Source organism: Lemur catta, chromosome 15 (genome assembly GCF_020740605.2).
Source record: "Lemur catta isolate mLemCat1 chromosome 15, mLemCat1.pri, whole genome shotgun sequence".
Taxonomy (NCBI): domain Eukaryota; kingdom Metazoa; phylum Chordata; class Mammalia; order Primates; family Lemuridae; genus Lemur; species Lemur catta.
The window spans coordinates 39109352-39133697 of NC_059142.1; the positions used below are offsets into that span (position 1 = coordinate 39109352).

Here is a 24346-nt window from a genome sequence, read left to right on the forward strand (position 1 = left end):
AGAGGGGAGGTGGACAGGGGCAGGGGTGGGCCCACTGCAGACCAACACGGGGCCTGGACTCCAAGCCATAAACCACGGCTGTTACGCACAAGAGACACCTGCCAAATGTACACTAAGGCCAGTCGGGAGCAGAGCAGGGCTGGAAACTGAGGGACCAGCAAGGAGGTTGCCTATTTGAGGACAGAGTAAGGCCGAGTGTCCCTGAGCATCCTGGTGTCCTGAAGGGGGGACTCACTCCAGTCACCTCTGCACCCTAAACGAGTACTGGATTAAATCGACTCTAGCTCCTTAAATGCTCCTTTGTCCCCAGCTCCCCCTTCCCTGTCTCTCCCATGACACGGCCACCCAATGACATACAGGACCCAGCAGAGGAGGACGCCAGGCTGCTAGGAAAGCCCCCCGCCTCTCCCATCCCACACCCCTGAACAGCCTCCATTGGATCTCTGTGTAACTTTTATTCTCTTTGCTTTGGTCTATACAAAAAAACCAATAACCAAAAACATAAAGCGATAATAATAAAACTCTCTGCTGGGACCCCCCCATTCCCCCACGCGTGTGCAGGAGGTGGTGGGGGGAGTCTGAAACAGGAAGGGTAAGAGAAAGCCCCTCACCGCACACCAGAGGGGTCAGCCAAGAGCACTTCTTGGGGGCCAGCCAGGGCAGTTGTGTGGGTGGGACAGGGTGTGTGGGAGCTGTCCCCAAAGCTCCCTGGTACTGAGGAGCAAAGCCAACTGAGCATCCTGGAGAGAGAAGCGGGCTGTCCCCTGGAGCGGGGACTCACTCTCCACACCTCCGCCCCGTCTCCCCTGGACGGTTCCTGAACTTTTCAAGAGAAGCTTTGGAATTGCGGGGTTCAGGCCTTGAACCTTGAGTCCCAGAGACCCCAGGAATTCAGGGCAGTTGGTCAGTGGAGTTTGGTGAGAAAATCAGACTCAGAGAAAGAACCAAAACCCTGCAGGGCCCAGGCAGCTGGAGATAGGCTGGGGGGGGGGGGGGGTTCTGGGGTGGGGAACAGAGTGGGCAGCTTGTGTCTGAAGCTTTAAGTGGCCAGGGCCACAGGGGTGGGGAGGGGGTGTCAGGCCCAGGACAGAAAAGAAGGAGCAGAACACCATCCCAAGAAAGACCCTACGGAGGACCTCTGGGGGCGCGGGGTTCAGCAGGAAGTCGCAGCCCGGCCCCCAGCTCAGGCACTTTTCTGTCTTGCCCCATCGCCTGCACGGAGAGCCTCTCAGATGAGGAACCGCACCTGGTGGGGGTGAGCAGAGACACGGAGAGGTCAGGGGCTCGGCAGGCCTGTGTTCCCAGAAGCTCATGCCACTCCCGTGTCACCTGCCCGCCACCCCTGGAAGGAAAGGGCCGGTAGGAGCAGGACCCCTTGCCCCAAGCAAAGACGGGAATAAGGCCGGACAGGGCGTGCCTTGCCTGGGGAAGCTCAGCAGCGCCGCACCCCCACCCCTGAAAAGGAGCCAGGGTTTCAATGGAGAAATGGGATGGCCTCCAGCAGGAGGAGGTTCTAGAGAGACGCAAAAGCCGGTGCCCCAGCAGCCCGCAGCGAGGGTGCTGTACCAGGGGTCGAGGCATCTAGGCCAGCATGTGGTCGGCAGTGGGGTAGGGGGGCCTGAGGCCGTCGCTGTAGGTGTCGATGGGGTAGTCCCCGTCCATGTCCATGTGCATCTCCAGGGGATCGAGGGGCACGTCGCTCGAGTACATGGGGCGGTAGGTGGCATCCATGTCTGGGGACGAGAAGGGGGCTGGGTCCGGGGTCTGCAGGCCACCCTGCAGGGCACTCTGGGCAGCCCTCAGCCCCCTCCTCTAGCCCTGCCCCTACCCCCCCCAGTGGGCCTGACCCCTTCTGCAGACTCCCGCATCAGGGGATCTAGGCTGGGCTGGTGGAGGCCACACAGTGGTTGCCATGGGTCCTTTAGTCCTGGAGACACAGTGTGTCCCCTCACACACACCCACACAGCTCCCCGGGCCCCAAAGCGCTCTGAACACTCACCATCTGCATAAGGCTCGTTGATGGGGATCATGCTCTGGGCCTGCACAGGGAGAGAGAAACATTGCTGGGGGGGGGGGCCTCTGAAAATGCAGCCTCTGAGCTGGATCTCAGCTGGGGGCAAGGAGAGATGCTTCTAGAAGAGGGGGCCAGGGGAAAGCAAAGAGCCCTTGGAGGAACCGAGGGTGATGAAATGGGGTTACCCAGTGCCCTGATGAGCTCATGTCCTCGATACCTCCCCAGGGTGGAGGGTCTCACCAATCGCGCTGGGTTCCCACAGAACCAGAGCAGCACGGGAGGGGAGTGGAGGGAAGAGGACTCAAGAACGGTGCAGGGCCCTGCCCCGGCCAGGCCAGGCCGCTGACACACAGCACCCTCCTGCAAGTTAGGAAAGGGCACTCCTTCTGTAAGCACTTTATATTCATTAGGACAAAATAAAATTGCCATTTTTGTAGGTCAAAAACAGACATATGGTTCAACCTACTACTTTCATCTGCTAGGAATTGTCATCAATGATCCAATGATAAAATAAAAATCTACGGGCCAGGAGCGGTAGCTCACGCCTATAATCCTAGCACTCTGGGAGGCTGAGGCGGAAAGACTGCTTGAGCTCAGGAGTTCAAGACCACCCTGAACAAGTGTGAGACCCCATCTCTACAAAAAATAGAAAAATTAGCCTGGCATGGTGGCGCATGCCTGTAGTCGCAGCTACTCGGGAGGCTGAGGCAGGAGGATCGCTTGAGCCCAGGAGTTTGAGGTTGCTGTGAGCTAGGCTGATGCCGTGGCACTCTAGCCTGGGCAACAGAGTGAGACTCTGTCTCAAAAATAAATAAATAAAAATAAAAGTAAAAATCTATGAAGTTGACAGCATGTTGCCCTCGTGCAGTGTGCAACTTGCACAACCATACATTGCAGTCCAACCCAGGCCACTCACAGCCTCCCAGGCAGCCGGGTCATGCTTGAAGAGGGAGTTGGTGAGCTCCACGGACACACGCTTCCGGTAATCTGGGTTCTTGTCCTCGGAGATGCGGAACAGGACAGCAGCGGCATAGGTGGCTGAGCAGAGAGGAAAGGAAAGGCTAAGTCAGATGTCTGCCTCCACCACCCTCTCCCCGCTTGCCCACCGCACAGCCCCTCACCTGTGCCCTCGTTGCGGGAGTGCAGCAGCTCCATGAGGGGCGCAGAGGCCCCCTCAGCATCAATGGCGTCAGCCGCCTCCTTGTCCTGGGCCAGCTCGCACAGCACCCCGGCGGCCACACGCTGAATGTTCTCCACTGACGAGTACAAGAGCTGGGGAGAGGGAACACGGGGTGGGGGGTGAGGCAGGCCGGGCAGCGCACCCACAGCCCCACCCACCTCTCCCCTTTGCCAATTCAATGGTGGAAAACGGCTCCCGCTGGGGCTGTCATTTCTTTAAACTCCTGGGGCTGAGTGTCACTTGCATATGACCCACCTGGGACTTACTTGTTGCCTCCGCCCGTATCTAACTACTGGGATAGAGTATTAATGAGCTCTTCTACACGAAGGATATTAAACTCTCGTCTGTTATGGCGCCTGCACGTATTTTCCCAGTCTGCTGATTACATTCTTAATGCTTTTTTAGGTTGTTTCTGACACACAGATGGTTTTAATGTTTATGTGGTTGAATCTCAAGATGGTTTTTTTTTTCCATCTGTGATCTCGTCTCTTGCTTTTGAGCTTGGAAAGCCATTTCCATCAGGGGTCTGCTAAGGAGTCACTCCTCGTGTGGCCACTTGCTCCAAAGACCTCTCCATGTCTGGCCCAGACCTCTCAAACCTGTCACTCTCAACCTTCCCCTTTAAGCAGTGTGGGGGTGGGGAGAGCCTCACCTGCCCACCTGCCCCAGACTCACCTGTACGAACAGGGGGATGGTGTTGAGCCGGAAGATCTCCATGCGGTTCATGGGGTCCCGGGCGAGGATGTGCAGGGCTCCAGTGCAGCCCTCCACGATCTCCTCCATCCTCACGCCGTCCTGCACGAGGAGGCAGGGGCACGGGGACAGGTGGCCCTCAGACACACACGGCCACAACCCTCCCGCACTATGACACCCTGACAAACATCAGTGGCTCTTGGAGTTGGCATCAGTTGCAACTCACCTCCCCATTTACACACACACACATGCTCACACGTGTGCACGGAGGACACCCTGGCCCCCCTGGGAGGGCTGTCACAGGCACCACCGGCTCACTTACCGTGTAGGGCTGCTGTGTGCCTGCAGCCACGTGGCGCTGGGCGTCCTGGTGCGCCTTGACCAGCAGCTGCACGAGGCGGGGAATGACCGCGGCCTCCTGCAGTGGGGCATGGTTGGCTGGGCACAGCGCCAGGTTCCTGATCAGGCCAATGGTTGCCTGGCAAGAAAAGGGACAGTGATCAGGGACGTTTCTTGGGCAGCTGGAGGATCTCAATTTCCCAGCTTCAGGCATTTCTTCCCTCCCCTGTCACCTTTTCTGTCCCCTTGGCCAGATACAGACATGCTGGAAGACCTGCAGAGAATGAGAAGACCCCTAGCCCCTGTCCCTTATTCCATAGGATCCGTGGGTCTTCATGGCTACCTCTAATAGCACCTGCTAAAATAACACCCCATTCCAGAACATTCCACCATGTCCTGACCTTCACTCCGTCCTCTCTCTCTTAAACCACCCACAGACACTGTGACCCTGTTTGCTTCTCCGACAGCTCCCAACCCTGGTTATCAGGAAGTCTTTCCTATGGTTGACCCCAAAGCCTCCCGCTCAGGTGACGCTCACATTGCAGTCACTCCCCAGCAGGGCTCTGAGAAGAGGTCTCCCTGGGGTCCTCGACTCACAGGAGCCACTCTGGCCTCCCAGAGTCCCTCGGGGCCTTGCAAAGCAATTTGTCATCTCATTTGATCCTCAAAACAAGAAGCCTGGGCCAGCGCTGATGAAATCATGTGAGGTGAGGACGTGAGCACAGGCTGGATGACTTGCCTGGGTTACTTGTCACTTGTCACCTAGCTGCTGGCTCAGGGTGCACATGCTCCCCCCACCTTGGCTTACAGCCAAGACCAAGCACCGAGGAGGGGTCACACACTGCCTTTTTTTTTTCTTACTATAACTTTTTTAAAAATCCAATGTACATAATCACTTAGAGTCATTCTTTTCTGTTACATTGTCTAAAATTTAGCTAGTGGAGGCCCCTGCCAGCTGGCTCCTGTGCCAGTTGACAAAACCCAGTCAGTGGCAGCTTCCCACGCTCCAGGGGCAGACGTCACCCTGCCTTTGGCTCTTTTCCTTGTTTCTACACATAGAGACACACAGACCCTCTCGGATACGTCTGTCCCTTGGGCCTGCCACCACCTGGCCCACCCTCACACCCTCTGACCGACAGGAAAATGACGCACATCTCCCCTACCCAAGTGGCCTCCAGAGGAGAAGGCCCCCCCTTCATACCCCTGACTCCCCATGGCAGAAACTAAGTGTCCCCCAGAATCCTCTCTTTAGTAGCCTTGCTGAGTTTTAGGGGCACACGCAGCCTTCTGGATGGTGATCACACTTTCTAACCTCCTGGCATCTTCATGGGGCCAAATGACCGAGTTCTAGGTCGTGAGCGGAAGCTATGGGTCCCACTTCCTGGTGGCCACTGGCCCTCCCCACTTCTCATGGGCCAGAACCCATCTAGGGCATGTGTTCAGTCCAACCATCATGTCAGGACAACACTCATCTAGACCCTCCGGCGTGAGAAACGTGCCCCATGCACCAGGGGCATCCCCTGAGCGCTGGTCTCGGAATCTCAGACCCTGCCCTTGGGCCTACTGAATAGGGACCTGCATTTTAATGAGACTGCCCAGGGTGCCCATGCGCATACTAAGCTTTCAGAAGCTCCACTGTAGGGGATGGCGGAGCCACAAGATGGAAAGAATCTGGATCTCTGGAGCAGAGCCAATGTCAAGGTCTGAACTGTTACATGGGAGAGAAAGAAACCTCTATCTTGTTTGAGCCACTGTATTTAGGGCATCTTTGTTGCAGCAGCTTCGCCCGTACTGACACGGCGCCTGACCCTGCAGCAGGGAGCTCCTGCTGGCCCAACCCCAGTACCTTGACCAGTGGCCACTGGTTGGGCTGGTTGAGCAGCTTCACGATAGCTGGGATGCCGTAGTTGAGACGCACAGAGTTCTGGGCCATCTCGGCCTCGGGGGTGGCGGCTGGTGAGGTGGCGCAGGGCACAGACGGCGGGCTCTGTGATGTCATCCTTGTCGCCGGCACGCTGGATGGCGTGAATGAGGGCCTCCACGCCACTGTTCTGAGTCACCAGCGTCTTGTTCTTACTGTTGTTGCACGTCAGGTTGGAGAGAGTGCCCGTGGCGCAGGTGAGGACGTTGACGTCGTCCACGCTCAGCTGATTAACCAGAATCTTCAGCACGCTCTCCAGGCCCTCCTGGGGCGAGGAAGGCAGTGGGGAGTGAGGGAGCAGCCAGCTCCAGGGAGCCTTCCCAAATATGTCCGAGGGCAGCGGGATAGCAGGGGTCAGCCCTGCCTGTTCGTGCCTCGGAACCTCTACTCCCACAACACGTTGATGCCCTGGGAGAGAGTGTTACTGTCCCTCGCAGCAAGGGAGGCAGTGAGGCTCAGAGAGGCTGAGGAGCTGGCCCACAGACACACAGCGAGTGGCTGGATCGGAACCCAGGCCAGCCCCTAAGCCCATGCTCTTCCCTCCACCCCACCTGCCTCTCCCTCGGGCCCTCAGACCCAGGCAGAGCCCTACTCAGACCGAGGGTTTGGTGGCCAAGTAAAGCCTCTAGGCCAGGAGGCAACTGCCGTGGGGCCACATGTTTCAGTGGCCCAGCTGAGCCCCTTTTATATGCTTCTCACCTTTCTAGGCCTTCCCTGCCGCCCCTGAGGGGGCCCTAAGCCAAATGCACTTTCAGGATAAATGTGTAACTCAGAAGTCTCACTTCTCCCAGGGAGAGCCATGTGGGCCTTGTACGGGGGGCAGAAAGACCCCAGCTTTGGGGACAGACAGTCCTGGGTTCAAATCCCAGCTCTGTCATTTACTAGCTGTGACCACGGGCCACTACTTAACTCCCTGAGCCTTGGTTTCGTCATCTAACCAACAGGGTCCCACACTCTACCTCCAGGATGCCGAACGGGTTAAATGAGCTGACATCCACAAGCCCAAGCAGAGCCCAGCGCAAGGCAGGTGCTCAGTGAACAGCGCATTAATGGGAGAGGTGCTGGGGAAGGGCAGGTTCGCTGGAGGGAGGGACCAGGGGCTTGTCCTGGAGATGCACTTTTTCTTTAATGATAATTTTAGCTGCCCGGACTCAAAGCTATGTCTTGGTGCACTATTGCTCCCTGCCCCGAGTCCAGGTCAAAACTATTCCTTTGCCACCACCTGAACCCCAGCTTAAAACATCAGCCCCCACCCGCTTCTCTTCCCTTCCCAAACCCACAATAGGGATTAGAGCCTTTGGCTGATGGGATGAGAGTCTTCAGCCACGAGGGCGGGGGATTGAGAGGCCACAGTCCTCCCACAGCACCTCAGGTCCGACACCCAGACAGGAGGCTGGAGGAGGCAGCTGCAGAGGTCGACCCCAGGCCTGGGCACCTCCCTCACCTGCTTGGTGGCCACGTCTGAGAGGTTGCGCAGGGTCCACAGGCAGTTCTGCACGAGGCGGGGGCTGTTGCTTGTCAGGTGCTTGCCCAGGGCCTGCATCCCACCTGGGGTCAGGGACAGGGGTCCCGTCAGCCACAGGGGAGGATGGTGCTAGGCAGAGCCCCCGCCCAGCCACCCTTGAGGCCATAACACTCACCAGCCTCCACAATGGCAGGCTTATTGCTGGGACACACAGACAGCACCTTGAGCACCCGGCTGGTGGTCCAGAGCAGCTTCTCGTAACTGTAGTTACGCATGATCTGCACAAGCGCCTGGGGTCCTCCATTGGCCAGGATGATCAGCTGTGGGGGCAGGGGGGAGTGAGATAAACAGGGAATGTGACAAGGAACAAGGAAGGTAGGGGGGGCAAGTGACAGAACTGTCATTACCGAGTTTCAGCTAAAACCCAAATAGCATTTGTGGCCGTTATGTAAATCAAAAGTCTGAAAAAAGAAAATACGCAATGCTGGCAAGGATGTGGTAAAACTCTACTCATACCCATTACCACCGATGGCACTGGAAATTAGTCCAGTCCTTTTGGAAAGCAGTCTGGCCATCTGGGTAAAAGCCTAGAAGTGTTGAAAATCTTTAACCCCGCAGATAAAAATTCTGGGGTTTAGAGCAAGACCTGTCTCTAAATAAATAAACACACAGAGTGAGGGGGCAGAGGACAGGGCCTAGGGCAAGATGGAAGGATGGGCTTCAGGCCATGGGAGGGCAGGGAGGGGCCCACCTTGCTCTCCTGGTTGCCATAGGCCAGGAGCTGCAGGCAGTCAGTGGTGATGGCCAAGAACTTGGGGTTGTTCTTGTTGAGCAAGGGCACCATCTTCTGCAGCCCGTCCGCCAGGCGCACTGCCATCTTAGCGCCCTCCTGGTAGAGCAGCAGGTTGTGCAGCGTGGTGATGGCGTAGAACAGGACCGACTCCACGGGGGAGCTGGGAGGGTGGGCAGGGGGTTAGCACCAGTCAGGTCCCAGGGGCCTGGCATACATGGGGGCCTGGCATGGGTGTCCACCTCCCCCAGGAAGCCTTCCCCACACTGACACCCCATGAAAACACCCCTTTGCTAAAATCTGACCGTCCCTTGAGCCCAGCGCCACTCTTGTGCACAGAGCCCACAGCACTCTCCTCTCCCCACTGGGGCTGTGACTCCTGCTTCTGAGCCCCCAGCCTGGTGCTGAGCACATAGCAGGTCCCCTCGACACCTATCCCTACTGAGTGACCATGTGGAAGGCCACGTGCTAGACAGGCCCTGAGTGGCATTCAGAGGGGAGTGACATCACTATCTCCACCCTTAGGGAGCACCTAGCCTAGTACGGGTACAAGGAATGAGGCCAAACAACATTGGCCAGGAAAGAGAAAGTTTGCAAGAGACTTTGCACATGCTATTCCTTCTGCCTGAATGTTCTTCCCTTCTCCGTTGGCCAAACTCCACTCACCCATCAACCCCCTTCTCTTAGCCCTTAGAGCAATTCTACCTCTGAGCAATCTTGACACTCTTCCGCCATAGCCTATATGGTATCCCAATAATTAACCTGCTGTTTATGTGCCCGTCTCCTCCGTTAGGCTGTGAGCCACTGAGTGTGAGGACAGGGTGTAGCTCTGCACCTGGCACACAGTAGGTGCAAAAGATGCTTATGGGAAGCCCAGGCGAGGAAGGGGGAAGCCCAAGCGAGGGGGTGTCCCGGGGTCCTGGGCTCCCGCAGTGAGCAGGGGCGGTACCTGAGCATGCGAACCAGAGCAGGGATGCCGCCCGACTTGAAGATGGCGAGCAGCCCCTCGCGGTGGTGGGAGAGGTTGTGCAGGATGCTGGTGGTGCAGCGGGCCGTGTCCAGGTCGCTGGTGTTCTGCATGGTGCGCACGACGGCCGCCACCAGCTGGGGCGAGCCCATCAGGGCCCGGCGCGAGGCCTCCTTCTTCGACAGCTGGTTCACAATCATGGCTGCCTTGGTCACCACCACCTGGAGGGTGGACGTGAGCAGTGAGCAGGGGCCAGGACGCCCCTTCCCCAGAGCTCAGGTGGACCCAAGTCAGACTCCTCACACGCATGGGGGGTCTGGGTCATGATCTCTCTCCACCTCTACAATGTCCTTCCCCTGCGGACACCTGACCTCTCCCCTCCCCCACCCCAGCCTGGCCTCTCACGGACCGGGTCCTCATCGTTGAGCAGCTTGGTGAGCTCGGGCAGGGCCCGGGTGGCCAGCTCGGCATCGTCCTGGTAGTTGATGAGATGTACGATGGCCGACTTCAGCAGCTGGGACGGCTCGGCCAGGCGCTGCAGGTTGGTGGTCTGCCCCTCCACCTGGGTGGCCAGCAGCAGAGAGCTGTCCTCGCCAGACACGCCAGGACACATGGCCTCCCGCACCCGCTTGGCTCTGGCTGTCGTGGACATCTGGTACTCCAGGTCACCTGGGGGCCAGCAGGGCAGGGACTGAGTGCAGGAGGCAGGCAGGGGCCAGCCCCAGGGAGTAGGGCAGGATGCACGGACAGCCCCGCCTGGCTCCCTGGGCTGTCCGCACCCTGACGAGGCCCCAGCTCGCCACTCACTGTTCCGCCTCTCACCGGGGACCTGGGGGAGGTCACCATTGCCTGTCACCTCATCTGTAAAATGGTTCTAGCCACCACAGGGAATTCTTATGACGATTAAATGAGAAAACAGTCATAAATTACTCTGAAAAGATTCATCTGCCTGGTACCTATCACTATAAACATGTTAGTCATACTTATTTTTAATAAGAATAGCTAACATTTTTTCAGCACTTATACAGTGCCTGGCAGTGAGTTAAGTGCTTTTCTTTTTTCTTTTTTTTTTGGAGACAGGGTCTTGCTCTGTCACCTGGGCTAGAGTGCAGTGGCATCATCATAGCTCACAGCAGCCTCAATCTCCTGGGCTCAAGCAATCCTCTTGTCTCAGCCTCCTAAGTAGTTGGGACTACAGGCACATGCCACCACGCCTGGCTAATGTTTCTATTTTTTGTAGAGACTGGGTCTTGCTCTTGCTCAGGCTGGTCTCGAACTCCTGAGCTCAAACGATCCACCTGCCTGGGCCTCCCAGAGTGCTAGGATTACAAGCGTGAGCCACCGCGCCTGGCCTTCTTTTATTTTCTTATTTACTCTGACAACAACCCTACAAGGTAAGTATAATTATTACCTCCACTTTACAGATGGGAGAACTGGGCACAGCAGCCTGACTCAGGGGCCCATGCCCCTACTCTGTTCTCCTCCCCCAACCATCTTTTCAACTCCGCAATCTCAGAATTCTAACTATACTCTCACCATCACCAAAGGCAGCAACTGTCCCACTACACAGGCAGGCAAGTGGAGGCCCAGAGAGCCGCCCAGCACCATGCAGCAGATCAACGGCAACGACAGGCCTGGCTTTCAGAGAGCAGGAGCTGGGTCCTCAGCTGGGACCGTAGGGTCCCCTCCAGCTTCCATTCCCTGGGGCCCTGGGGGGGAGGGGCCTGGGAGCCCCACAAACAGTGCCCAGGTGACCCTGCCCTGGCAACCATCTGGATGCCTCCGGGGAGAGGGAGGCAGAGGCCCTGCCTTCTGATGAGTCAGGAAGGAGAAGACATCTACATGGCTTTCCCACCTGGATGCTGTCCTCTTAGCTACCGACAAACTCCTCACCCTGCCAACCCGGGAGGCCCCTGCCTGCTGTCAGGGGGGAGACCAGCGTGCAGGGGCCGAGCTCGGTGGAGCCCCCACAGCCACAGTCCCCCTGCACCTCTTCCCAGCGAGCACAGCTCACCTGCTGTAACGTTCACGGCCCTGGAGGCACCTGTGGACAACAGTCCTAGGGCTACCCCTCTCCCCCAGCACACCTGGGCCCCCTCCTTCCACCCCCGCCACGAGGAGCACAGGGGATGCCTGGGGACTCCTGAGGGCTGCAGCCCTGACTCTCCCATCGACCTTGAGGGTTCTGGAGCCAAAGGGATGTGTCCCAAAGTCCAGGGGCTCCCTAAGGGCAGCAGTGACACCTTCCCATCAATGACTGAGCCTCTTCCTTCAGACTGGGGCACGCTAAGGGTGGAGTCTACACCTTCCCTCCATGCTGAGGGTTCATGGAAGAGAAGTCTGGTCCCTCCCACACGGGGTACCCTGAAGCCCCGTGCCTCCTCCCGCAGACTGGGTGGGCCCCTGCGAGCACGAGCCGTACCTCCCCGCTTCCACCGCGCTGCTCCCTAAGAGTGGGAACTGGGCCTCTCTGCTCAGAACGGGGCCCCTACAATCTGCCTCCTTCTACTGGGACCTGTCTGCAGGGCCCAGCCAGGTTTTCTGCCCCATGGAACAGTCCCCGGGGGTCCTGACCTTGGCTCGGGGGCACGCCCTGTGTGTAGGTGGTGGTCTTCTTGATCGTGTACTGGCGCCCGCAGCTCTCGTCGTCCTCCACGACGCCCTTGCCACTGACTGAGGGCACGCAGGTGTTGGCGCCCGAGTGGATGCCTGAGTCGTAGGTGTACGTCTGCTGCCACTCGGTCACCTTGATGGGCTGCTCGATCAGGTTCATCACCTCCATCGTGGCTGCTGGCGGCACAAAGAAGGAAGTCAGGAAGCAGGAAGTCAGCTGGCCCCCGGAGGGGCCCCCCAACACCTGGCCCAGCCCCCAGCTTCAGCCCTTCCCCAGGCCCCGCCAGGGGTCTCCCCTCACCCCACCACAGCCCCAAGGGCCCCAGTGGGCTACAGGATGGGGGCGAGGGGAGTACAGAAGGGCCCGAGGCCCGGGGAAGGGGAGGGGCTGCCTATATGAGATGCCCTGGGAGCAGAGGAGCCCCAGGGGTGCCAGCTGTCTGAGTGCTGGCCTTGCATCTCTGGCCTCCAGTGGGGGATGAACCCCTGGGGCTGGGGCAGGAAAGAGCTAGATGCCCCAGCAGCCCTAGGCTCAATTGCTGTCCCGACCCAACACTCCCAGGAGCCCCCAGCAGCCTCTGGGGTCTGTGGACCCAGCCTTGCCCCACGGGGGCTCCCTGGGAAAGGCTGCAGAGGCGAGGCCACACCCAGCCATTGGACAGGAGACTGGGTGGGGCAGGGAAGCAGTCAGACAGGTTTCTCTGGAGTGCCCCAGGCTCCCTGGGAGACTCCAGGATCTCACTGTCCTGCAGGTTGGGCAGGATCACAAGTGGCCCTAAGTCTCTCCCAGCACCCCAGAAGCCCCTTGCAGCATTCGGAGAACCACAGACCAGTTCAAATCTCAGCTCCTTACTACCAGGGCAGTTCCCCTCTCTGCTGAGCCTCAGTGTCCACTTCCGTCAAATGGGTTACACCACCTCCCTCACAGGTGGTTGTGAGAACCATGTTGCAAAGGCCCAGCACAGTGCCTGGCACATGGCAGCTGCCCAGTGTTGGGGGCCATGGCTGTTCCTCTCAGTCCTGCCTTCTCTCCTCTGGTCTCCCCAAACCCAGGCCAGGCATCTGCAGCGGGGCGGGCCTCTGGGTGGTCACTGCCTCTCAGGAACTCCTCTCTCTCTGCAGACTTAGGGGCACTTGAAGGTTAATGAATAGCTGGGCCCCACTTTGTACCAGGGAGGTGAACTTCCCACGTGGTCTGCGTTTGGCTCCACGGTCTTGGGAACCAACCTCCCAAGGTCAGCGACTGTGGGACAGGCAAGGGACACTGAGATCCAGTGAGGGGCGCTATGGGCCAGAGCCCGCACAAATGCCACCATGTTCACAGACGGGTTTCATAGCACATGCTCTGTTTCCCCATTCACAGATGTGGAAACTGAGGCTAGAAGTTGCAGAGCCAGGATCAGGCACAGGCGTGAGTGAGTGACAATGAAGAAGGTGGCCACTGCACATCCCAGCGTGGCCTCAGAGAGCAGGCAGACCCCAGGCTGCTCCACCCATGATGCCGGGCAGCACCCAGCATCTCAAACCGGTTGTCCCACTGTGATGGAGGGCTGGGGGAGGGCGAGGGTGGGGTGGCTGGTGCAACTTGGCCCCACCCCAGGAACAGAGAGCATCAGGGATGTGTCTTCCCTGTGACAGCCCCAGTGCTGCCCTCAAGGAGGATGACGAATGACCCTTCAGGTCTTGCCTTTTATGGCGACGCAGGGTGGCCCGTGAGCACACCTGGAACAGGCAGAGGCAGGGGCCAGACCCGCTCCCAGCTGCCTCCTTCTCTTCCCGCCATCCTGAGTGACTCAGAGTTTCGTGCTGATACACAGAAGCAGGCCCTGAATGCCAGACAGCAGGCTCTGTGCCGCCAGATGCTCCCAGCTGCTTCCCAGGCCTGGGCCAGGGTGGCTATTTCAGGAGGAGCCCCACCCCCTCCCACAGGCCCCTCCCCCACAGCACAGGGGACGGGCCACAGGCAGGAAAGGGGGGCTTGGGGAAGGCAGACTCAGGAAAATCCTGCCTGGCTTCCTCCTGCCTTCCCCATCCTTCCTCCAGCCCCAAGGGCGGGTCCCCAGAGAAAATGGAGGAGACACAGACGCCACCCCCAGGGAGAAGGGAGAAAAGTGGACATGCAAGCACTTGAGAAGGACGGTGCCACCGCACATCAGGAAATATGGTGGCACCAACCCTCTGAATGTCACTCTGCTAGGCAGAAAGTCGAGCCGACATCTGGATGCCCAGCCTCAGTCAGCTCTGCTCGGGCCTAACTGGACGTCTCCAGCCCTGGTCCATAAACACACCCCATCCCAACCGGAGAAGAGACAGAGACGGCGCCTAACCTTGGGGCTTCTCCCCAGAGACAGAGACTAACCCCAGGCCTTCTCAGCTGAGCCAGAGGGCTGCGGGCCTAACCGAGACGGCGCCTAACCTTGGGGCTTCTCCCCAGAGACAGAGACTAACCCCAGGCCTTCTCAGCTGAGCCAGAGGGCTGCGGGCCTAACCCCAAACCACAGGGACCACCTTCTTGCCAGCCCCATGTTGAAAGGGACCACCAAGGTCAAGGCCGGCCCCCAGGCAAGGTGCTTCCTCAGCAGGCCCCTCACCACCCCCACCAGCCCAGGCCTCCAGCCAAGAGATGCTGAGTGCTAGACAGCTGCCCAGGGACAGAGAGAGGCCATACAGAGGTCAAAGGATACCACTGGGGGTAGGGGACAGTAGCCTTTATTATCAAATCTCACTCTTCCCTGAAAGCAACCCTGGCAGGCATTTTTCTAGTCCCAATTTCGAGGTAAGGAAGCTGGCTCCACACTGAGAAAATGGTAGCACCTGCTCCAATCCAGGTCATCCCCCCAGGGGGACCAGCACCCAGGCCACTAGACAAGACCGTGTGGAGCTGAGCCCTCTTGCCAAGGGGAGGAGGGGGCTGATGCGGCCAAGGGTGCTCGCAGATGGGGGGAAAGCACCCAGTTGCAAATCAAGAGTCCCAGGTTCTAGTCCCAGCTCTGCCACAGACTTGCTGGGTGTCCTTGGGCAATGACTTTCCCTGTTCATTTACAGAAAGGGTGGCCCAGGTGTTGATGTCTAAGATTCTAGGAATAAGGAACCAGGATTCCCATGGCAGACAGAAGGCTGAGGGCGGGCCAGGTCAGAGCTGGAAAGTGGCTCAGAGAAAGGACAGATACCAGGACTCTTGTTGAGGAAAGGACCATGGGGAGAGCTATTCCTGCAATAGGAAGGCTGGAAGTCAGACCTCAGGCAGGACTGTCAACCAGCCCCACCTTTCTCCTTACCTCCTCCCCAGGAGAACCAGGGAAATTCTCCCACAAGAAACAAAAGTGCTGATTTTACAGTTTCCAGGGTGGAGGGAGCCGCACCCAGTTTGGTCTCGTTCCTCTCCACCCCGGACCTGGAGTCAGACCTTCCGCAATGCCCCTGGACAGAATCCGGGCGGAAGCGGGAGAAACAGACACAGGCCCTGCCCACACGCCCCAGCCAGGGACAGACAGGGACAGGGACAGGGACAGGGCAGGTTACTGAGTTGAATGGGGGGCCTTTGTTTAGCAGTGCGCTCTATTGTTGGCAGCACAGGAGGAAGAAGCCAGCTCTGAGATCACAGGGTGGAGTGAGGGACAGCTCAAGGACAGGAAGACAGAAGACGAGGGGTGCGGAGGACCCTTCCCCCGCAGGCAACACCAGCTGAGTCTGCAAGCAGGCAGGGAGGCTGCTTGGGGTGAACCCTGCCCCTCCTTCCTGCCTCCTCCTCCGCACCCGGCACCCGAAATCCAAGACTGTCCTAGCAGAGTGCAGCCCAGCCCTGACATTAAAAATAACCCCAGCAGAGCTACATCTGGCTCCTGCACCAGCCAGCACCTGCTGGGAACAGTCACTAACCGCCACAGCTGGGCTGGACTACAGGGCGCCAAGTGTCAATAAGACACCTGGAGACACAGGGAGGGCAGGCTGCCCACAAGCCGTGCTGTCTTAGGACAGAAGCACAGGGTGGGGCTGGGTCCCCCAGAGGTTCCCCAGGCCAGAGACCAGCATCCTGTGCAGACACAGATCCCGAGGCTCAGACAGTGACAGAGGACGGGTGGAAGTGCGTGGGATTCTGAGTGGGGAGAGGGGTTCCACCCAGCCCCACCACTTGGGCAAGTTACTGGATTTCCTTAAGCCTCATTTTCTTCATCTGTAAAATGGAGACAATCAAGCTACTGTTTTCACTGGGACTCTGGCCACAGGCAAGGCTCAGGCAAGCACCCTCGTATTGTAGAACAAAAAGATGGCAGAGGAGAAGGCTGGCACAGACAGGTGGCTGGCAAGGTGGCTGGCAGCCTGCTTTGGGGGACCCAGAGCAAGACCCGGGCTTCTTTCTCTGACCCCTCAGATGAGGGCTAGGTGAGGAGCTGCCTCCCAACCCCAGGCCAGAGCCCCTGGGGAGGGTGAGGGGCAGGGCTGGTGGGGAGGAATGAAGTTTGGGTCCTGGGTGGGAGCAGAGACACTGAGCTGTCCCCCTTGCGGTTGGCGCACTCCCCACACAGCAGCCCCGGGGAGGCTGGGCTCAGCGGGGCTCCCGCTGCAATCTGGCCAGCAGTCCCAGGCACAGACACAAGCAGGCTCTAGAAAAGTACAGAGACAGACATGACCGATTCCCTTGAGAGCCTGTCCACGCCTCAGGCTGGGGCTTCCCAGCAGGTCTCTCTCCTCTGGCTGGCAGCCCCGGAGGGACCCTCTCGCAGACTGGAGGTTCTCTGGCAGGCACCGTGGTCTGCGTCGGCAGACTGGCCACTCCAAGAGGGCAGAGATCAAAGCAGGACACAGGACAGAGAAGCTGGTCTTAAGCTTCCGGAGGAAACCCTCACTTCCAGTCTGGGGCACAGGCTGAGCTGTGGCCTGAGGACAGGCTGGGCCTGGGGGAGGCTCAGGCCTGTGGCCCCAGAGAGTGTTTGCTTTCCTCCTCCTGGGCTCCTTCCCAAAGCAAACAAACCTGGGTGGGAAAACGAAGGGGGTTTGTAGGACAGGGAAATGCCCTGCACAAGTAGCTCCACCCCGGGAACCCCTGTGCTCCCTGGAGAGGGCTCCAATGCCATTCGCTGCCGGTGACCCTGGGCAGGCCGGATCCCAAAGCAGCAGATGACCCCCAACCAGGACTCTTGGGAATGGAAAAACGCTTCACCCCGCATCAGGAAGCAAGAGCAGAGGGCTGGCTGTGTCCGAATCCTTGCCCGACCCTCTCTCGGAAGAGCAGGAAAAACCCGCCTGTTTATTTTCACTAGATCCCTGTACAGCACAGGCTGGAGAACATCACGATTTAAATAAAGATTTGCTTAAAATTTGCTACTGTATACAGAGCATGAGCTCATCAAGACCGTGGCTAAAGAACAAAAGGATGCTAATAAAAGAGAAGGGAAAGAAATCTTAGAGGAAATTGCCTAACAGAGTTGGGATGATGAGCAATTTTTTTCTTCTCTCAAACTTTTCTAAACTTCCCAACTTTTTATTTTTTTATTTTTAAAAATGTTTAAATTATTTTTATTTTATTTATTTTTTGAGACAGAGCTCTGTTGCCTGGGCTAGAGTGCCATGGCGTCAGCCTAGCTCACAGCAACCTCAAACTCCTGGGCTCAAGCAATCCTCCTGCCTCAGCCTCCCGAGTAGCTGGGACCACAGGCATGCGCCACCATGCCCGGCTAATTTTTTCTATATATTTTTAGTTGTCCAGCTAATTTCTTTCTATTTTGTTTTTAGTAGAGAGGGGGGTCTCGCTCTTGCTCAGGCTGGTCTCAAACTCCTGAGCTCATATGATCCACCCGCCTCGGTCTCCCAGAGTGCTAGGATTACAGGTGTGAGCCACCACGCCTGGCCTATTTTTATTTTATTTATTTATTTTGAAACAGACTCTTGCTCTGTCACCCTGGGTAGAGTGCAGTGATGTCATCGTAGCTCACAGCAACCTCAAACTCCTGGGCTCAAGCGATCCTCCTGCCTCAGCCTCCCCAGTAGCTGGGACTACAGGTGTGCACCACCATGCCTGGCTAATTTTTCAAATTTTTCTATTTTTAGTAGAGACGGAGTTTTGCTCTTGCTCAGGCTGGTCTAAAACTCCTGAGCTCAAGCGATCCTCCCACCTCGGCCTCCCAGAGTGTTAGGATTACACGCATGAGCCCTGCACCTGGCCTAAACTTCCCAATTTTTTTACAATGATCAGATATTACTTTTTCAATCAAGGGAGAGGGAGAGTCACCCACAGATAAGCAGTTTATTGATTTCCCAGCCACCGTCCTCATAGTGGGGAGACACAGAAAGCTGAACTTCCTGCCCTGAGGGCCCACAAAGGCCAAGATGCCAGGAGGCTGAGCAAAGGGGAGTGGTCAGAGAGCTTTTTCTTCAGGCCTGGCCAAGGAATTGGCTGGAAAATGGGACAGTCCACGTCCCTAGAATGCCACCAGATCCAACCACGTCCTGAGAGAGGCCTCATGGTGTCACTCACAGTAACTCAAGCTCCGATACCTGCCCAACCACACGACTTTTCCTCTTCACAGGGGTCGCTAGGCCAGCCTGCTCATAGATGTCTCTCCCTCTCACTGCTATGTCACTCTTCTCTCGAAAGACCCAAGATGAAGTTTCCCTAGGGACCCCAGCAGGTCTCAGACTCACTCCAAAAATTAGTGAGTCCTGCCTGCTCCCCATCCTGGACCCCCACCCCTCCCTCTTACTCTTCTTCAACTCAAGATCTCATCTCTAGCAGACAGGAAGTCCTTCCCCCTGTCTAGCCTCCATTCCTTCTATAAGAGCATCAGTCCCAATTGATCCTGCGTCCTTCAGGGTGACAGAAAACTGCAAGCCCATCCCCCTCTTTGTAGCAGTCAGCTGGGACTGAGCTCATTCTCTTTCCTACTGTCTCGACCTCGAGTCCGCTTAGCTTTCTCCAGGATCAATAGTCCCCATGCCTGGGGTCTCCTCCTGCCCTCAAGGGCTGTGGAAGCTTGGTGACAGGCTCAGGGCTCAGGCTGCACCATCACGTATGGAGAAGCCATTTCCCAGACCCCCTTTCCAGGCCCATTCTGGTGTCAGCTGCCCAGCTGGCAGAGGTGCCAGAGCCAGGCAGGTCTGAGAGGACAATCTGACACCAGCTCTTCCCTCAAGGGCAAAGGCTCAGGCTGACAGACAGCACCCATGACCCCCACCCCGTCACTAGAAAGGCCCTCCCAGCAAGCAACCTACCCCTGGTCTCCGGGGCTCCAAAGCATGGGACAGCCAGTTCCCCGCCAAGAGCAGCCTGGCAGCACTGACTGGTGGCACCCAGCAGGACATTAGTCTAGGCCTAAATCTGACTCTCCTTTCTCTCCACTCCCCAGGGAGCAGCCCCCCTCTATCCTGGCACAGCTCCAGCCCCCAGCAAAGCAGGCAACTCCCACTTCCTATATAGGGACAAGCCCAGAACAGCCATAGTTCTACCCAGCTCAAGCCAGGAGGCAGCAGGGCTTTGACCCTTCCCCTCCTCTTTCCCTCCCAACCTCCCCCAAACAACAGCCATAGCCCCTAGCCTCAGGAGAGAGCCTCCTCCACCAGGAACTAAAAACCAAGCCACTGGGGAGGCCTCAGAGGGTGGCTGCGAGGACATGAGTCACCCCCACCTTCACCACCCACACCTACTTTTATGGGCATTTCCGAATTCTCTTCTCCCCCATCAAGCAGAGGCTCTCAAAAATGGGCGGCAGAAGAGTCCTTCCCAGAACTTCAGTGGGGCAGGGCAGCAGGATGGGCTCTGGGCTTGCAGCCCCAGAGGACCCAAATGCCAGTCCTGGCTCTGCTCAGCGTCTAGCTGTGCAACCCTGGGCAAGTGACTTAACTTCCCTGAGTTTCAATTTCCTCATCTGTAGAATGGAGATAATGATACCCGCTTCATGGACAGCCATGAGGAATAAGTGAGAACAGTTCATGAAAGTGTTTGGTGTCTAAAGTCTTTCCTTGATCTTAAGTTAAGGCTACCCAGGCAATGAGAGACAGAGCTGGGACTCCAACCCAGCTCAGCCCCCTATACCATCTCTCCAGATAAACAGCCCTGTGTAGACCAGTCAATTCCCCATCTCATTCTAAGGTGGCTCCTGGTAGGGAGAGACCTCGCTCTTCGGTACCCACCCCATGGGCCTCCAGGAAGGGAAAAAGCTGCCAGCCCTGGCCTGCCCTTCATTCCCACACACTGCATTCTCAGAGCCTGGCTGCACAGCCTGAATGGAGGCTCCAGAGGGAATGGGGTGGAGCTGGGGTGCAAGGGAGGGGTGGAGTGGGGAGAAGAGGGCTCATGCCACCCAAGCTGGGGCTTGATCTTAGCAAGAAATGACTAATGGGATCCTACCTTCTTCCCCTCCCCCTCAAGTCCAGCCAGTGGCCAGTTTCACCAGGCACCTCCTAGCAATACTTCCTCAGTATTATCTTTTCATCACAGCCACAAACCAGATTAGCTAAACTAATCATGTAGCCAGTGTAATTACAATGCCTTCCCCTCCTCCACATTGGCTCCAAGAAGGGGGAAAACAGGTTATTTTTGCCCAAACTCCATGCCCCTGTAGTTCCCCAGAGGTGCAGGCCCCTCCCCCGGCCTCCCAGGGCCTGGGTTCCCACCTCAGCCTCCCCCTAGCCCAGGGCTGAACCTGACCCCCTACTCAGGACACTCCAAGGGGGTGGGTCTGGCGCTCCCCCACTCTCCCATCAGCAACCAAAGGAGGTGGCAGGCTCCCTGCCCCCGCCCCCCCCAAGCAGCGCAGATGCCCCTCCCACCTTCCTTCCACACCCAGGACTTGAGAGAGAACCCAGCTCTCAGTCCCCCAAGGGGGCTGCGCTCCAAGTCCTGCGAAAAGACCACACTCTGGTTTGTACAGGCTGGTATAGAAAGCCTGGTTAAGAGCCCCAATTCCGGCGAGGGGTCGGGTAGGGCTCTTAGGAAATTGGGGGCAGAGGAGGTGGGGGGCCTGATGCACCTCTGCCCGAGGGAGTCTATTGTTGACAAAACCTTCCCCCAGAAAGCCATCCTCCTGTCCCACTTTCGCCGTCAAATTCTCTCAGGAAAGGGGGTGGCGAAAGATCTGGGAAGGCTCCAGAAAGCACGCACCTTCCTAATTCAGAAATCAGATGGCAAGCAAGCCCCACAGCCTCAATTACCAGCTGGCTAAGTAAGGAGGGGGTGGGGTAGAGAAGAGAACAACCACTCCCTCCACCTTCCACAGTTTGGCCCAGCCCCGCCCCACCCCCATTCCTGGGGAGGGGGCAGAGCTTGGGAGAGAGAGCCACTAGCAGGCAGGCCTCCTCCGAGGGGGTGTGGTGGTCCCTGGAGGCAGGAAGAGACGGAAGAAGCAGCTTCCCCTCTCGGCCCTCCCCCCCAACCCCGGCCCCCACCTCAGGTCCCAGGGGCCCAGCAAACGGGATGCAGGTGGGGGCAGGGAGACAGGGTCAGAGCGCAGACTCTGGCCCAGGTTGAGCCTGGGGCCGGCTGGGGGAGGGGGCTTTGCACGAAGCGGGACCCCCTAAGCCTAGAGGAAGCTCTGGGCTAGGAGACAGGAAAACCCCAAGAGAAAACTGGCGTGAGTACTTCCTTCTGCAAAGTTTGTTTTGGGTGATTTTTCCAACAATAAGAGGTTAGGGAAGAAGGGTAGTCCTGTTCCCACACCAACACTCTGGAAGCCACAGCTACTGGAAACTGGGCCAGGTGACCCTGAATTCTCCACCCATGCACAGACACCTCCTCCCAGACCCCAGTCCGAGCCACGGATGCCAGACACCAGCTGGGCACTGAGCCGGGCCCTGCACCAACCCCACTGTCACCCCATCCCACATCCCCTGAAGGAGCCCTGGCCCGGCACCCACGGGAGGCGAGGGAGGCGCCGCAGGTAATATCAACGAGCCTCCGGGAGCCGGCCACAGGACTCCGTGCGCTCACCTGCCGAGCAGGTGAGGCCAGCGTCGCTGGGAAAATGTGTGCTCAGCCCCCACAGTTGGGCAAGCTGGGTGCAGACAATAGGGCCCCACCCAGGCCTGGGGGAGTAGGGAGGGAGGGAAGGCGAGGATGACGCGTGGGATGGGGCGAGGGTGGCCCCAAAGAGACCAGCGGCAGCAAGTTTCCCAAACGGTAAATCCCCGACTGCAGAGTGAGCCCTGGGACGCAGGCAGAGCAGGTCAAAGTCTCCCCCGCCAGCTCAGGGAGAGAATCTGGGACGCGGCGTCTGGCGGGCTCCGCGGGTCCGGGGGAGGCGCGACCCGGGAGGTACCTGCCCTGATCGCCCTCAGCCCTGCTCGGATCTCCCGCTCCCGGAGCCCCAAGGCGGGCTCTCCCGAACCCCGCGCCCCCTTAGTCGCCGCGCCCAGGACCCCAGCGCGCCCCCTGCCGCTGGTGCAGGGTGGTGCTTCCTGGCACCCGCCCTCACCTGCCGGGAGACCGCTGGGACCGGCCTCGCGGACGCTCGCCGCCCGCTCCCTCTCCCCCGCGATACCTGCCCCTGGTAGTCCGCACCTACGTGTGGAGCCTGGCCGGGCCGGATCGGGGTCGGGCCGGGTGGGAGCCGGCGCGGGCAGCGAACTGAGCTCGGCGCGCTCGGGCGGCGGCTGCTCCGGACTCTGGCCTAGGCAGCAACTCAGTAACCGAACAAAAGGCGAAGAGACCTGACAGCCAAGCCACGCCCCTCGCCCCTCTGAAGCTCCGCCCCTGAAGGAGACTCCCACCCGCTGATGCGAGCTCACAGGCTGCCTCGCCTGACGGTCCCATCGAGGGGCGGAGCCTCGCGCCCAGTCCCCTTTCACGGCCGCCTATGTTTATCCGCTCGCCATTGGCCCCAGGGACTGCCATTCGGCTCTGGGGATGGACTCCAACTTGAGGTCCCATCCTAACGCTGCACCCATTGGCAAATGGAAAGTTACTTCCTCCTGATTGGACAAGGGGCTGTCAGTAAGACTAAGGAAAGAACCAATGGAAGGGATGGGGTGTGTCTTGCCCCACCCTAGCTCTGAGCAGGTAAGACTCATTACTCTCCCCTTCCCCCTACCTGTCCAACAGGTGAGTCAGGGGCCACCATGGGAAAGGACAGACGCCTTCACCTGCCAGCCGACTCAGCGTCGTCAGGCATGATGCTTCCTTGGACTTATTCAGCCTTGCCCCAAAGTAGTAATAACATATTTGTGTAGCACTTCACAGGCTTTGTGCTGTGGTTGGGAGTTTTTCCCCCAAAGATACTTCTTTTATAATTAAAAGGCTTGGGTTTGGGTTCTGCCACTTAGTAGCTTTATGATCTCAGGCAAGTCACTTGACCCTTCACTCTGTTTCTCCTCATCTGTAAACTGGGTAATTAGCAATATCTATCTCACTGGAATGTGTGGGAAATAAATGAAATAAGGTTTGTAAAAGCACTTGGACAATTGCAAAAAGTTAGAAGTTAAATTAATGATATGGGATTTTAAAATTCTCGTGACAGTTCTGAAAAATTACCAGGACAAGAAAACTATCCTCATTTTAAAGAGGAGGAAACTGAAGTTTGGAGAAGTCACAAAACTAGAAAGTGACACACTCCAAAATAGAACCCCTTTCTTCTAATTTCAGGATCCACCCAACCACACGTTCTCCTCATGTAGACATAAAATGTCAAAGCGGCAGGGAAGGGGCAGGGAAAAGGCACAAACAAACACTCCAAGGAGAGACACAAGAGCAATTATTTAATACAAAGATAAAGTGTTGGCATAAGGAGACTTTGGTGGGTTTGGAAAACATCGGGCAGTAGATCCATAGCAAATCAAGCACTGGCATAAAAGAAATGGGGCAACTCGCCCCTCCTCGGGGGAAGAGCCTGGGTTAGAGACCAGAGAGAACTTCCCAAAGGCAGCTTAAGAAGACAAGGGTATTTCCTTTCTGTGGTTGATGACATGAATGCCGCTGATGGCTGTACAGTGTGCCAAGGGTCCTACAGAAATTCATTCAACATAAGCATTGAGTGCCAACTGTATGCTAGGCGCTGGGTTAGAACCTGATGACACAGAAAATAATAATGATCCCAACCCGTGTGAGTGCTGGTGTAGAAAAGGGTCCCCCCTCAGCTGGGCGTGGGGGCACACGCCTGTACTCCCAGCTACTTAGGGAGCTGAGGTGGGAGGGTTACTTGAGCCCAGGAGTCTGCAGTGAGCAATGATCACACCACTGCACTCCAGCCCGGGTGACAGAGTGAGACCCTGTCTCTGAAAAAAAGAAAAGGAAAAGAAAGAAAAGGGTCCCCCCTCAAAAAAGCTGACTAGCCCCAAAGCTAGCACATGGGATGGGATGGGTGAAGCCACCCCCACAACATCCTTGACTACTTTTCCCACCAGAGAAAGGAATGGCGGTTGAACATTCTCCCTTCTG

The 24346-nt window shown here is 57.7% G+C and overlaps 1 protein-coding gene across 1 annotated transcript; it reads right to left on the reverse strand.

The window, feature by feature from the left end:
• Window positions 1-435: 435 nt before the first annotated feature.
• On the reverse strand, window positions 436-22561 carry LOC123620935 (junction plakoglobin). The gene is given in 16 exon segments (XM_045526523.1): window positions 436-1246; window positions 1567-1733; window positions 2000-2039; window positions 2931-3052; window positions 3136-3286; window positions 3870-3989; window positions 4210-4365; window positions 6073-6171; window positions 6173-6412; window positions 7592-7695; window positions 7788-7932; window positions 8364-8565; window positions 9352-9590; window positions 9779-10038; window positions 11944-12159; window positions 22479-22561. Coding segments are annotated over 14 exon segments (2238 nt in total). The 5' UTR covers window positions 12152-12159; window positions 22479-22561; the 3' UTR covers window positions 436-1246; window positions 1567-1581.
• Window positions 22562-24346: the final 1785 nt, after the last annotated feature.